We start from the raw sequence: 12,577 nt of genomic DNA, 5'->3' as shown, positions 1-12,577 counted from the left end.
TGCTGCATTGCAATCATGTTTTACAGGACTATCTCTGTCACTTGACTTGGTTATCTCATTTTTATCTTCATATCTTTAATGCCTAGCACTTCACTAAATGCCCAGGATTAATAAAAATGACGGGCAGGATGCAAATCTGAAGCACAGTCTGCTCTTTCTTTTTCTTCTTTTTTCCTTTTTTTAAAGATTTTATTTATTTATTTGACAGAGATAGAGACAGCCAGCGAGAGAGGGAACACAAGCGGGGGAGTGGGAGAGGAAGAAGCAGGCTCATAGAGGAGGAGCCTGATGTGGGACTCGATCCGATAACACCGGGATCACGCCCTGAGCCGAAGGCAGATGCTTAACCGCTGTGCCACCCAGGCGCCCCACAGTCTGCTCTTTCTATACCACACACTCAATCAACTAGATCGGCTCTGTCTGAAACGCTCTGTGATACCAGAACTGTTCTAAGCCTGCCCTGTTCACTAACGCGGCCAGCAGCACATGAGCGCTGAAATACGGCTAGTGTGACTGAAAAACTGAATTTTCAAGTTCATTATGATCACTCATTTGAATTTAAACTGCCGCATGATCTAAGTAAAAAAAAAAATAATATAATCTAGGAAGTTTTCTATTTGTTTTGTTAAATACCATTCAAAAGTCATCTATTCACCTAGTTTAAAAACATAATCTCAAGGCTTGTCTTTATTTTGAAATTTTTAGTCTCACAATGATTATGAGCAATAATCCCTTGCACCTCCCAGACAGTCAGAAACGAATGGCTGGGCCACCCCTTACCTGCACACGGCTCTATCGACAGCAACCAGCCATAGTGTTCTCACGTTTGCAGGCCAGCATCCATGATTTGTATGGTGGAAGCTTTTCAGTTTTGGAATACCCCGAAATAAAGCACATCTTTTTTCCACATGGAATATCTTTTTGTAGGTATCAAATTCCATATAGTGCCAATAAAGTGGGTATTTGCATAACCAAAGCTTGTTTTCAATAGGCGATAGACTCTGTTCATTTTAGCAATAAAACTTTCCGTTATAAATGACAACATAGAATGGAGGTAGATGTTGCCTTAAAAAAATAATCAAACATAGGGTGCAAACTTCTCAAGATTCTTTAGATGTCCAAGGCACTCAAGGAATAAAAGTACTAAAAAAAGAAAAAAAAAAGAAAAAAAAGAAAAAAAAAAAGAACCCACAAAAGGGCCATGCAGACATGATATTTAACCACAGATAGATACTAAGTTTTTCAGCCATATGATGCACAACAGATTTCTTTCCTCCCATAATTCTTTTAGGTAAAATTTACGGAGAAAAGAAATCTATACAATAAACTCTAATTAGCCTAACAGTAAAATGTGAGGCCATAGGGGATAGTGGTTAAAGCCATACCATACCTAATAATGTCAGACTTGGGTCTGAATCCAGAAAGACTTGAATGGGTGGAAAGAGAGAGGTGGATAGACAGACAGACACTCCTGGGTGAGCAAGGTAGTATTACCTTTTTTTATAAGTAAGGAAACTAAGGCTCAATAAAGTATGTGTCTTGCCCACTGTCCCACAGCTAATAAATGGTAGGGCTGAGATTCGAACTCAGGTCATCTGCCTTGAAGCCCACACTCTTTAAGCACCATCTGAGAACAGCAGACAGTTCCCAGGGGGTACTGATGCTGCTGGTCTGGACACCACATGTTGAGAACCACTCCTTACAAAGGTCAACAGCTGACAATAAATAGCCCAAGAGTGGAAACAGGTGTAGAGATTTTGTAAGCCAGCTTTACAGAGAAGTTATATATAGTACAGTGAAGATTTCCAGAACAAAAGCAATGTTGCTGTGTCATTGAAAAGNAGGGGGAGTGGGAGAGGAAGAAGCAGGCTCATAGAGGAGGAGCCTGATGTGGGACTCGATCCCATAACGCCGGGGTCACGCCCTGAGCCGAAGGCAGATGCTTAACCGCTGTGCCACCCAGGCGCCCCACAGTCTGCTCTTTCGATACCACACACTCAATCAACTAGATCGGCTCTGTCTGAAACTCTCTGTGATACCAGAACTGTTCTAAGCCTGCCCTGTTCACTAACGCGACCAGCAGCACATGAGCACTGAAATACGGCTAGTGTGACTGAAAAACTGAATTTTCAAGTTCATTATGATCACTCATTTGAATTTAAATTGCCGCATGATCTAAGTAAAAAAAAATAATAATATAACCTAGGAAGTTTTCTATTTGTTTTGTTAAATACCATTCAAAAGTCATCTATTCACCTAGTTTAAAAACATAATCTCAAGGCTTGTCTTTATTTTGAAATTTTTAGTCTCACAATGATTATGAGCAATAATCCCTTGCACCTCCCAGACAGTCAGAAACGAATGGCTGGGCCACCCCTTACCTGCACACGGCTCTATCGACAGCAACCAGCCATAGTGTTCTCACGTTTGCAGGCCAGCATCCATGATTTGTATGGTGGAAGCTTTTCAGTTTTGGAATACCCCGAAATAAAGCACATCTTTTTTCCACATGGAATATCTTTTTGTAGGTATCAAATTCCATATAGTGCCAATAAAGTGGGTATTTGCATAACCAAAGCTTGTTTTCAATAGGCGATAGACTCTGTTCATTTTAGCAATAAAACTTTCCGTTATAAATGACAACATAGAATGGAGGTAGATGTTGCCTTAAAAAAATAATCAAACATAGGGTGCAAACTTCTCAAGATTCTTTAGATGTCCAAGGCACTCAAGGAATAAAAGTACTAAAAAAAGAAAAAAAAAAGAAAAAAAAGAAAAAAAAAAAGAACCCACAAAAGGGCCATGCAGACATGATATTTAACCACAGATAGATACTAAGTTTTTCAGCCATATGATGCACAACAGATTTCTTTCCTCCCATAATTCTTTTAGGTAAAATTTACGGAGAAAAGAAATCTATACAATAAACTCTAATTAGCCTAACAGTAAAATGTGAGGCCATAGGGGATAGTGGTTAAAGCCATACCATACCTAATAATGTCAGACTTGGGTCTGAATCCAGAAAGACTTGAATGGGTGGAAAGAGAGAGGTGGATAGACAGACAGACACTCCTGGGTGAGCAAGGTAGTATTACCTTTTTTTATAAGTAAGGAAACTAAGGCTCAATAAAGTATGTGTCTTGCCCACTGTCCCACAGCTAATAAATGGTAGGGCTGAGATTCGAACTCAGGTCATCTGCCTTGAAGCCCACACTCTTTAAGCACCATCTGAGAACAGCAGACAGTTCCCAGGGGGTACTGATGCTGCTGGTCTGGACACCACATGTTGAGAACCACTCCTTACAAAGGTCAACAGCTGACAATAAATAGCCCAAGAGTGGAAACAGGTGTAGAGATTTTGTAAGCCAGCTTTACAGAGAAGTTATATATAGTACAGTGAAGATTTCCAGAACAAAAGCAATGTTGCTGTGTCATTGAAAAGAATAGTAGGTCGAGGTTGTGCTGATCACAAGGCTCCCTGCCACGATATTTATCTAGAAATCTACAAGCTGGCTACAGAGCTGAAAAGACAGGTCTGCTGTGTGATAAAAGCAAAGTCCGTTAGGGATATCTAACTGAGTGAAGCTGTCTGAAGAGGGTTCTGAGAGTTCATTCTAGATTTCAGTTTTATGCCACTTAGCCTCTTGGTCTTATTAAGAACCACTAGTCACCATGAGGCTGCCACGTAAGGTAGAAGCAAGCATCTTGGTTCAGGAGCCAATCTAAAGTCTGACTCTCATTTACTACCTGGGTGACCTCTGGTAAGTCAACACCTCAGGTCTCAGTTCTCCCATCTATAAAATGAAGACTGAGGCTATGAATCATTCTTTCCTCACAAGGCTGTGGCTAAAATCAATGAGGTAAGGCACAAAAAAGCCTTTGAATGGTGTCTGTGTGTCCTAAGTACCCAGTAATGGTCAACTGTTGTCTCACTGCCGAGTCAGGCCATGAGATACACGAGAGGCTTTCCTGCTTCTTCTGATGATCATTGGTACCCAAATCTCATCCTGGTGCCTGCAGATAGATGTGGTCAGCGGGCTTACTGGGTGTCTATGGCGTGATACCGCCTTCATTGGATGTGAGCATTCCTACACAGGGAAAAGGAGACTTTGTAAAAACAACAACAACAACAAAAACTTATTTAAATTTTCCTTTTGCCAATCCTAAATGACCTATATATTCCAAAAGAGACTGTAAACCAGACATGTGCCTTTTTTCATAAATGTAAATCGTGGGAAATCTCTGTGGTTGTTCCTATTTTGAACACTGCAAACTAGAGCTTACGAGGTAAAGTGACAATGAATTGAAAAGCCAGAATTTGAGCTCAGATATGCTTGAGACCAAAGCCAATACTACCTTCAAATTTGTAAAACATGGGAGATTATACATTATCCTTTTTTGAAGGAGTGAGATGGTTTCATACCCAAATGCTATTTACATGTATCATATTTCATTTTGCATGTCTTCCCCTTAGAGGAACCTACGGGATAACAGAAATACGAAGTTACCCAGAACAAGTGTAGAACGCCTAAATCTTGTGGAGTTTGGGCAACTGGAAGTATTATCACGTGGCTGCTTACTAATTGTATCTACTTGGAATAGAATAGAATAGAACATCCAAAAATGGAGGGTGGGACAGGAACTACCTTGAATTTGGAAGAAAGGTCAGGGGCACCTGGGTGGCTCAGTCGGTTAGGCGTCTGCCTTCAGTGGTGTCCTGGGATCAAGCTCCATGTTGGGCTCCCTCCTCAGTGGGCAGTCTACTTCTCCCTCTCCCTGTGCCTCTGCCTCTTGCTTATGTGTGCTTCTCTCTCTCTCTGTCTCTCAAATAAATAAATCTTTAAAAAAGAAGAAGAAGACGACAAAAGGTCTGAAAGGGTTCCACTGAACCGTGACAGGTCTTGAACCTGGAGAGTCCACTCTGGGGGTGTTAGCATTTCAATTCTTACTCAGTAATTTCCAGAACACAGAGTATCTGCTCATTTGCCCTGGACAGGGCCTAGGCTCTCTTTCTTCTCTTACAGGAAAACAGCACAGATTTCTATGAGCTGTTGGTTGCCATCTCGTTCTGTCTCCTCTCCTCTACCCGCCCAGGCATCCTGGCCCCCACTTGCAGTTCTGGGGCAGTCAGGGAACATTGTAGTGCGTCAGCTTGCCCCAAGGCTCTTCCGCTATGGCATACCTTGCTATTGAGGATCTGGAAAACCCTCTGCTGCGTCGTCTGGCCAGCCTTAGGCCTCACGAGGATGTAAATGACTTTCAGGTCAGGGCTGGTGCGAAATAGCTTCTCCATCAACACTTTGCCCATGAAGCCTGTGGCCCCAGTAATGAGAATGGACTTGCCATTATAGAAAGATGCAATCATGGACATGGTTTTTCTCTTGTCTTTTATAGCTTCGGAAAGAGGTTCCTGAAAAGGCAGAGAAATAACATCACATTCTCAGAAGTTCTAAGATGCAGTCAATTGAAAATGTTTCTGGGCCTTCCAGGAGTTCTGAATGCTGAAAAAAAGGTCAGAGTGAGAGCATCATACTTGATTGACAACACGATTCATTTCAATCAATATTTATTGAGTCCACTTTGCATGCCAGACTTTATGCCAGGAATTGTGGGCCAAAAAAAAAAAAAAAGTGAGTAAGACATGGTTCCTGCTCTTAAGAGCTTGCTCATAGTCTAACAGAGGAGACAGACATCCGAATAATCACTGATTATAATAGGTGAATGCTCAAACAGAGGGATTACAGAGGCGGAGTGTACAGCAGGATCTGGAAACTTCAGGAAGGCCCGCCTGCCTGCCCCTATGGATGATGATGAGGTGAACTGTGAAGGCAGGGCAGGGCTGGGGTAAAGGTGTTCCAGCCCTGAGGACAAGAGCAAAGGTGCAAGGTGTGGCCGGTCATGCTACCTGGAGGAAATGGAAGTCAGTGTTGCAAGAACGTCAATGATAAAGCTAGGAGTGGCCTACAGGCTATGAAAACAAAGCTTGGAACAACCATCACATTCTTTTTAAATTATGACATCATTAGTGTTTTGGTTGCAGTTTTCTTTAGAGAAAATGTTGGAGCAAATAACTTGTGGTTTCACTTGAACTCACAGGCCCTGGCCTACCTAGCATTTCTGCGTAAATACATTTTTCTCTTCCATGAGCTGAAAAGGGGTGTAGTGCCACCCTTCCCCTATGTGTCCTCTCGGGGCTGAAACACTGCAAAAGACAAAGGGCAGAGAAGGTTGAACAAACAAGACCAGGACCAGAGGCTTTGTTAAGCTCCGAAATAGCGCCAGGTGACTATAGGGGCTCCGTCCATGTAAGGCCGTTGCCAGGAGCAGAGAGAAAGAGCAGGTCTGGGAGCGGGAAGCCAGAGGCAGCCCTGAGGTCCTGGGCCTCCCAGAAAAGGCACCGCACGCTCCTGACATGCCTCGTGCAGTGTCTGTCTCTAAGCCCAGGTCCAAAATGGTCCAGGGGACGGCACGGTGGAGAGCTTTGAATGAAACAGTGCTGGGGGCTGGGGGCGGACTTCTGCCTGTCACAGCAGATGCCCCGGGATCTGCTAGATGGCGGTGGCTTGACCTTGCAGAACACAACTCCAAGGACTGGTGCCGACATCAGAGCTCACGAAGAAGAAAAGTCAGCACCCTGCCCTGTCACCTGCAGTCAAGGTTACTCTGCCAGCAACTCCTTCAGGAACTCCTTAACGCCTTGGAGTCCTAAGTTACAGATGGTAAAGACAGTCATAATTTATACTGTAAGGATCTTGAGGCTGTTCTTGGTCAGAATTCGGCCGTTGGAGGATTCGTTCACTCATGAATTTACTCAACAAATAATTTTGAGGACATGCCCTGTCAGACTCTTGCTAAGTTCTGAAGATAAGCAGCTGAGCGAGGCAAACAGGTCCTGGCACTCCCTCTAGCAGAAGAGGTCAGCAAGACAAAGATTGGTAAATACGTAAACAAGAGAATGATAGACTGTTACAGATGCAAATAAAATAATGATCAATGACAGAAATCACATCCAATCATCAACCTTATTCACTTTGGAAAGGCTGGATTTCAAACCATGTTAGTTATATCCACTGAGTTACTAATTAACACCTTTTATTGGGGCGCCTAAGTGGCCTAGTGGTTTTGCGTCTGGTTCTTGGTTTCGTCTCAGGTCAAGACCTCAGGGCTGTGAGATGGGGCCCCATGTGGGACTCTGCGCTCAGTGGAGAGTCTGTTTGAAGATTCTCTCCCTCTGTCCCTCCCCCACTTGCACGCTCTCTTTCTTTCTAAAATAAATCTTAAAAAAATAAACCCCCTTTTACTGAGGGTTGATGTGAAACATATTTTGAAGAACACATTTAGCTCTTGTGCAACATAGTAATTAATCATAGCTTTCTTGTTTGTTTTGCTTTTTACCATGCTGCAAAATGTTACTCTTATTGCAATCTAGCCAATCATTTTCTCAAGATTTTTCTCACTTGGGAAGAACTGAAGAGTCTTGCCTTGCCTGCCTGGAAGCTCAGGAAAGTGTGGAAGGCAGTATGACATCCTAGTTTAGCTCACAGGTTCTAAGCAAGACTACCTGAAGTCAAATCCCAGTTCTGCCACTTATTACCACTGTGACCTCAGGCACATCATTACTCTCTCTGTGCTGTAGCTTTCTCGTCAGGTAACGGGGATAACAAAAGTACCCACATAATAATGCTGTGGTAAGAACAATACAAGTCAGCATATTACTAAAACTCTTAGTAATCAAAACAGTATTCTACTGGCACAAAAAATAGACACACAGGTTGAGAGCAGAACAGAGAGCCCAGAAATAAACCATGATTATATGGCCAATTAATCTACAATTAAGGAGGCAAGAACATACAATGAGGAAAAGAGAGTCTTTTGATTAAGTGGTGTTGGGAAAACTGGACAGCTACATGCAAAGAAGGAAACTGGACCACTTTCTTATACCACACACAAAAATAAACTCAAAACGGATTAAAGACCTAAATGTGAGACCTGAAACCATTAACTCCTGGAAGAAAAACACAGGTGATAATTTCTTTGCCATCAGCCACTGAAACATTTTTCTAGATGTAGGAGACCTCAGGCAAGGGAAACAAAAGCAAAAGTAAACTACTGGGACCACACCAAAATAAAAAAGCTTTTGCACAGCAAAGGAAACCATCAAAACAAAACAAGGCCGCCTACTGAATGGGAGAAGATATNAAAAAAAAAAAAAAGTGAGTAAGACATGGTTCCTGCTCTTAAGAGCTTGCTCATAGTCTAACAGAGGAGACAGACATCCGAATAATCACTGATTATAATAGGTGAATGCTCAAACAGAGGGATTACAGAGGCGGAGTGTACAGCAGGATCTGGAAACTTCAGGAAGGCCCGCCTGCCTGCCCCTATGGATGATGATGAGGTGAACTGTGAAGGCAGGGCAGGGCTGGGGTAAAGGTGTTCCAGCCCTGAGGACAAGAGCAAAGGTGCAAGGTGTGGCCGGTCATGCTACCTGGAGGAAATGGAAGTCAGTGTTGCAAGAACGTCAATGATAAAGCTAGGAGTGGCCTACAGGCTATGAAAACAAAGCTTGGAACAACCATCACATTCTTTTTAAATTATGACATCATTAGTGTTTTGGTTGCAGTTTTCTTTAGAGAAAATGTTGGAGCAAATAACTTGTGGTTTCACTTGAACTCACAGGCCCTGGCCTACCTAGCATTTCTGTGTAAATACATTTTTCTCTTCCATGAGCTGAAAAGGGGTGTAGTGCCACACTTCCCCTATGTGTCCTCTCGGGGCTGAAACACTGCAAAAGACAAAGGGCAGAGAAGGTTGAACAAACAAGACCAGGACCAGAGGCTTTGTTAAGCTCCGAAATAGCGCCAGGTGACTATAGGGGCTCCGTCCATATAAGGCCGTTGCCAGGAGCAGAGAGAAAGAGCAGGTCTGGGAGCGGGAAGCCAGAGGCAGCCCTGAGGTCCTGGGCCTCCCAGAAAAGGCACCGCACGCTCCTGACATGCCTCGTGCAGTGTCTGTCTCTAAGCCCAGGTCCAAAATGGTCCAGGGGACGGCACGGTGGAGAGCTTTGAATGAAACAGTGCTGGGGGCTGGGGGCGGACTTCTGCCTGTCACAGCAGATGCCCCGGGATCTGCTAGATGGCGGTGGCTTGACCTTGCAGAACACAACTCCAAGGACTGGTGCCGACATCAGAGCTCACGAAGAAGAAAAGTCAGCACCCTGCCCTGTCACCTGCAGTCAAGGTTACTCTGCCAGCAACTCCTTCAGGAACTCCTTAACGCCTTGGAGTCCTAAGTTACAGATGGTAAAGACAGTCATAATTTATACTGTAAGGATCTTGAGGCTGTTCTTGGTCAGAATTCGGCCGTTGGAGGATTCGTTCACTCATGAATTTACTCAACAAATAATTTTGAGGACATGCCCTGTCAGACTCTTGCTAAGTTCTGAAGATAAGCAGCTGAGCGAGGCAAACAGGTCCTGGCACTCCCTCTAGCAGAAGAGGTCAGCAAGACAAAGATTGGTAAATACGTAAACAAGAGAATGATAGACTGTTACAGATGCAAATAAAATAATGATCAATGACAGAAATCACATCCAATCATCAACCTTATTCACTTTGGAAAGGCTGGATTTCAAACCATGTTAGTTATATCCACCGAGTTACTAATTAACACCTTTTATTGGGGCGCCTAAGTGGCCTAGTGGTTTTGCGTCTGGTTCTTGGTTTCGGCTCAGGTCAAGACCTCAGGGCTGTGAGATGGGGCCCCATGTGGGACTCTGCGCTCAGTGGAGAGTCTGTTTGAAGATTCTCTCCCTCTGTCCCTCCCCCACTTGCACGCTCTCTTTCTTTCTAAAATAAATCTTAAAAAAATAAACCCCCTTTTACTGAGGGTTGATGTGAAACATATTTTGAAGAACACATTTAGCTCTTGTGCAACATAGTAATTAATCATAGCTTTCTTGTTTGTTTTGCTTTTTACCATGCTGCAAAATGTTACTCTTATTGCAATCTAGCCAATCATTTTCTCAAGATTTTTCTCACTTGGGAAAAGAACTGAAGAGTCTTGCCTTGCCTGCCTGGAAGCTCAGGAAAGTGTGGAAGGGNTACCATGCTGCAAAATGTTACTCTTATTGCAATCTAGCCAATCATTTTCTCAAGATTTTTCTCACTTGGGAAGAACTGAAGAGTCTTGCCTTGCCTGCCTGGAAGCTCAGGAAAGTGTGGAAGGGAGTATGACATCCTAGTTTAGCTCACAGGTTCTAAGCAAGACTACCTGAAGTCAAATCCCAGTTCTGCCACTTATTACCACTGTGACCTCAGGCACATCATTACTCTCTCTGTGCTGTAGCTTTCTCGTCAGGTAACGGGGATAACAAAAGTACCCACGTAATAATGCTGTGGTAAGAACAATACAAGTCAGCATATTACTAAAACTCTTAGTAATCAAAACAGTATTCTACTGGCACAAAAAATAGACACACAGGTTGAGAGCAGAACAGAGAGCCCAGAAATAAACCATGATTATATGGCCAATTAATCTACAATTAAGGAGGCAAGAACATACAATGAGGAAAAGAGAGTCTTTTGATTAAGTGGTGTTGGGAAAACTGGACAGCTACATGCAAAGAAGGAAACTGGACCACTTTCTTATACCACACACAAAAATAAACTCAAAACGGATTAAAGACCTAAATGTGAGACCTGAAACCATTAACTCCTGGAAGAAAAACACAGGTGATAATTTCTTTGCCATCAGCCACTGAAACATTTTTCTAGATGTAGGAGACCTCAGGCAAGGGAAACAAAAGCAAAAGTAAACTACTGGGACCACACCAAAATAAAAAAGCTTTTGCACAGCAAAGGAAACCATCAAAACAAAACAAGGCCGCCTACTGAATGGGAGAAGATATTTGCAAATGATATATCCAATAAGGGATTAGTATCTAAAATATATAGAGAACTCATACACGTGAACACCAAAAACCCCCAAATAATCTGAATAAAAATGGGCTGACGACCTGAATAGAAATTTTTCTGAAGAAGACACACGGTGTTTAACAGACACATGAAAAGATGCTCAACATCGTTTATCATCAGGGAAATGCAAATCAAAACCACAATGAGTTATCACCTTAACACTTGTCAGGATGGGTAGAATCAAAAGACAAGAAATAACAAGTGTTGGTGAGGATGTGGAGAAAATGGAACTCTTGTACACCGTTGGTGGGAATGCAATTTGGTGCCACCCCTGTATAAAGATTTCTCAAAAAATTAAAAATAGAATTACCATATGATCCAGTAATTCCACTACTAGGTATTTACCCAAAGAAAACAAAAACACTAATTTGAAAAGATATGCATACCACTATGCTTATTGAAACATCATTTACAATAGCCGAGATATGGAAGCAACCTGTGTCCATCACTAGGTGGGTGGATAAAGAAAATGTGGTGTATGGGATATGACTCAGCTATAAAAAAGAATGAAATCTCGCCATTTGCAGCAATTTGGATGGACCTACAAGGTATAATGCTAAGTGAAATAAGTCAGACAAAGACCAATACCGTATGATTTCACTCATATATGGAATTTAAGAAACAAAGCAAACAAAGAAAAGAGAGACAAACAAAAAACCAGACTCTTAAATACAGAGAACAGCAATGTCTACAATAGCCAAACTGTGGAAGGAGCAGAGATGCCCTTCAACAGACGAATGGATAAAGAAGATGTGGTCCATATATACAATGGACTATTACTCAGCCATCAGAGGATGAATATCCACCATTTGCATCGACACTGATGGAACGGGACGGGATTATGCTAAGCGAAGTAAGTCAAGCAGAGAAAGACAATTATCATATGGTTTCACTTATTTGTGGAACATAAGGAATAGCAGGGAGATCGGTAGGAGAAGGAAGGGAAGAATGAAGGGGGGGTAAACAGAAGGGGGAGATGAACCATGAGAGACCGTGGACTCTGGGAAACAAACTGAGGGTTTTAGAGGGGAAGGGGTGGGGGGATGGGCTAGCCCAGTGATGGGTATTAAGGAGGGCATGTATTGCATGGTGCACTGGCTGTTATACATAAACAATAAATCATGGAACACAATATCAAAAACTAATGATGTACTGTATGGTGACTAACATAACATAATAAAAAATAAATAAATAAATAAATAAATAAATAAAACTGATGGTTGCCAGAGGGCAGGTGGGTGGGGGGATGGGTGAAATAGATAAAGGGGATTGAGCGTACACTTATCAACNATGTACTGTATGGTGACTAACATAACATAATAAAAAATAAATAAATAAATAAATAAATAAATAAAACTGATGGTTGCCAGAGGGCAGGTGGGTGGGGGGATGGGTGAAATAGATAAAGGGGATTGAGCGTACACTTATCAACATGAACACTGAGCAATGTAAAAATTGCATCTGAAACCAATATAACACTGTATGTTAATTATACATCAATAGAAAAAAAGAAAACTCTTAGAAATATTAGCTACCTATAGTATGTACTCAGTAAGTGTTAGCTAGTAATGTTGTCACTGGCTATACACTTTTCCTCTTAA

At 42.3% G+C, this 12,577-nt stretch overlaps 1 protein-coding gene across 7 annotated transcripts in view; it reads right to left on the bottom strand.

The window, feature by feature from the left end:
• FAR2 (fatty acyl-CoA reductase 2) overlaps positions 1-12,577 on the bottom strand; it is a 149,821-nt gene that overhangs the window by 43,375 nt on the left and 93,869 nt on the right. For all 7 annotated transcript variants that reach the window (XM_034646258.1, XM_034646257.1, XM_034646264.1 and 4 more), the window contains one exon: positions 5,183-5,410. In XM_034646258.1, the coding sequence (XP_034502149.1) occupies positions 5,183-5,410 (228 nt within the window). The remainder of the gene's footprint in view (positions 1-5,182; positions 5,411-12,577) is intronic.

Source organism: Ailuropoda melanoleuca, chromosome 16 (assembly GCF_002007445.2).
Source record: "Ailuropoda melanoleuca isolate Jingjing chromosome 16, ASM200744v2, whole genome shotgun sequence".
Classification (NCBI taxonomy): domain Eukaryota; kingdom Metazoa; phylum Chordata; class Mammalia; order Carnivora; family Ursidae; genus Ailuropoda; species Ailuropoda melanoleuca.
Note: the sequence above shows the minus strand (reverse complement) of the source record. Positions and strands in the feature narration are given on the sequence as shown.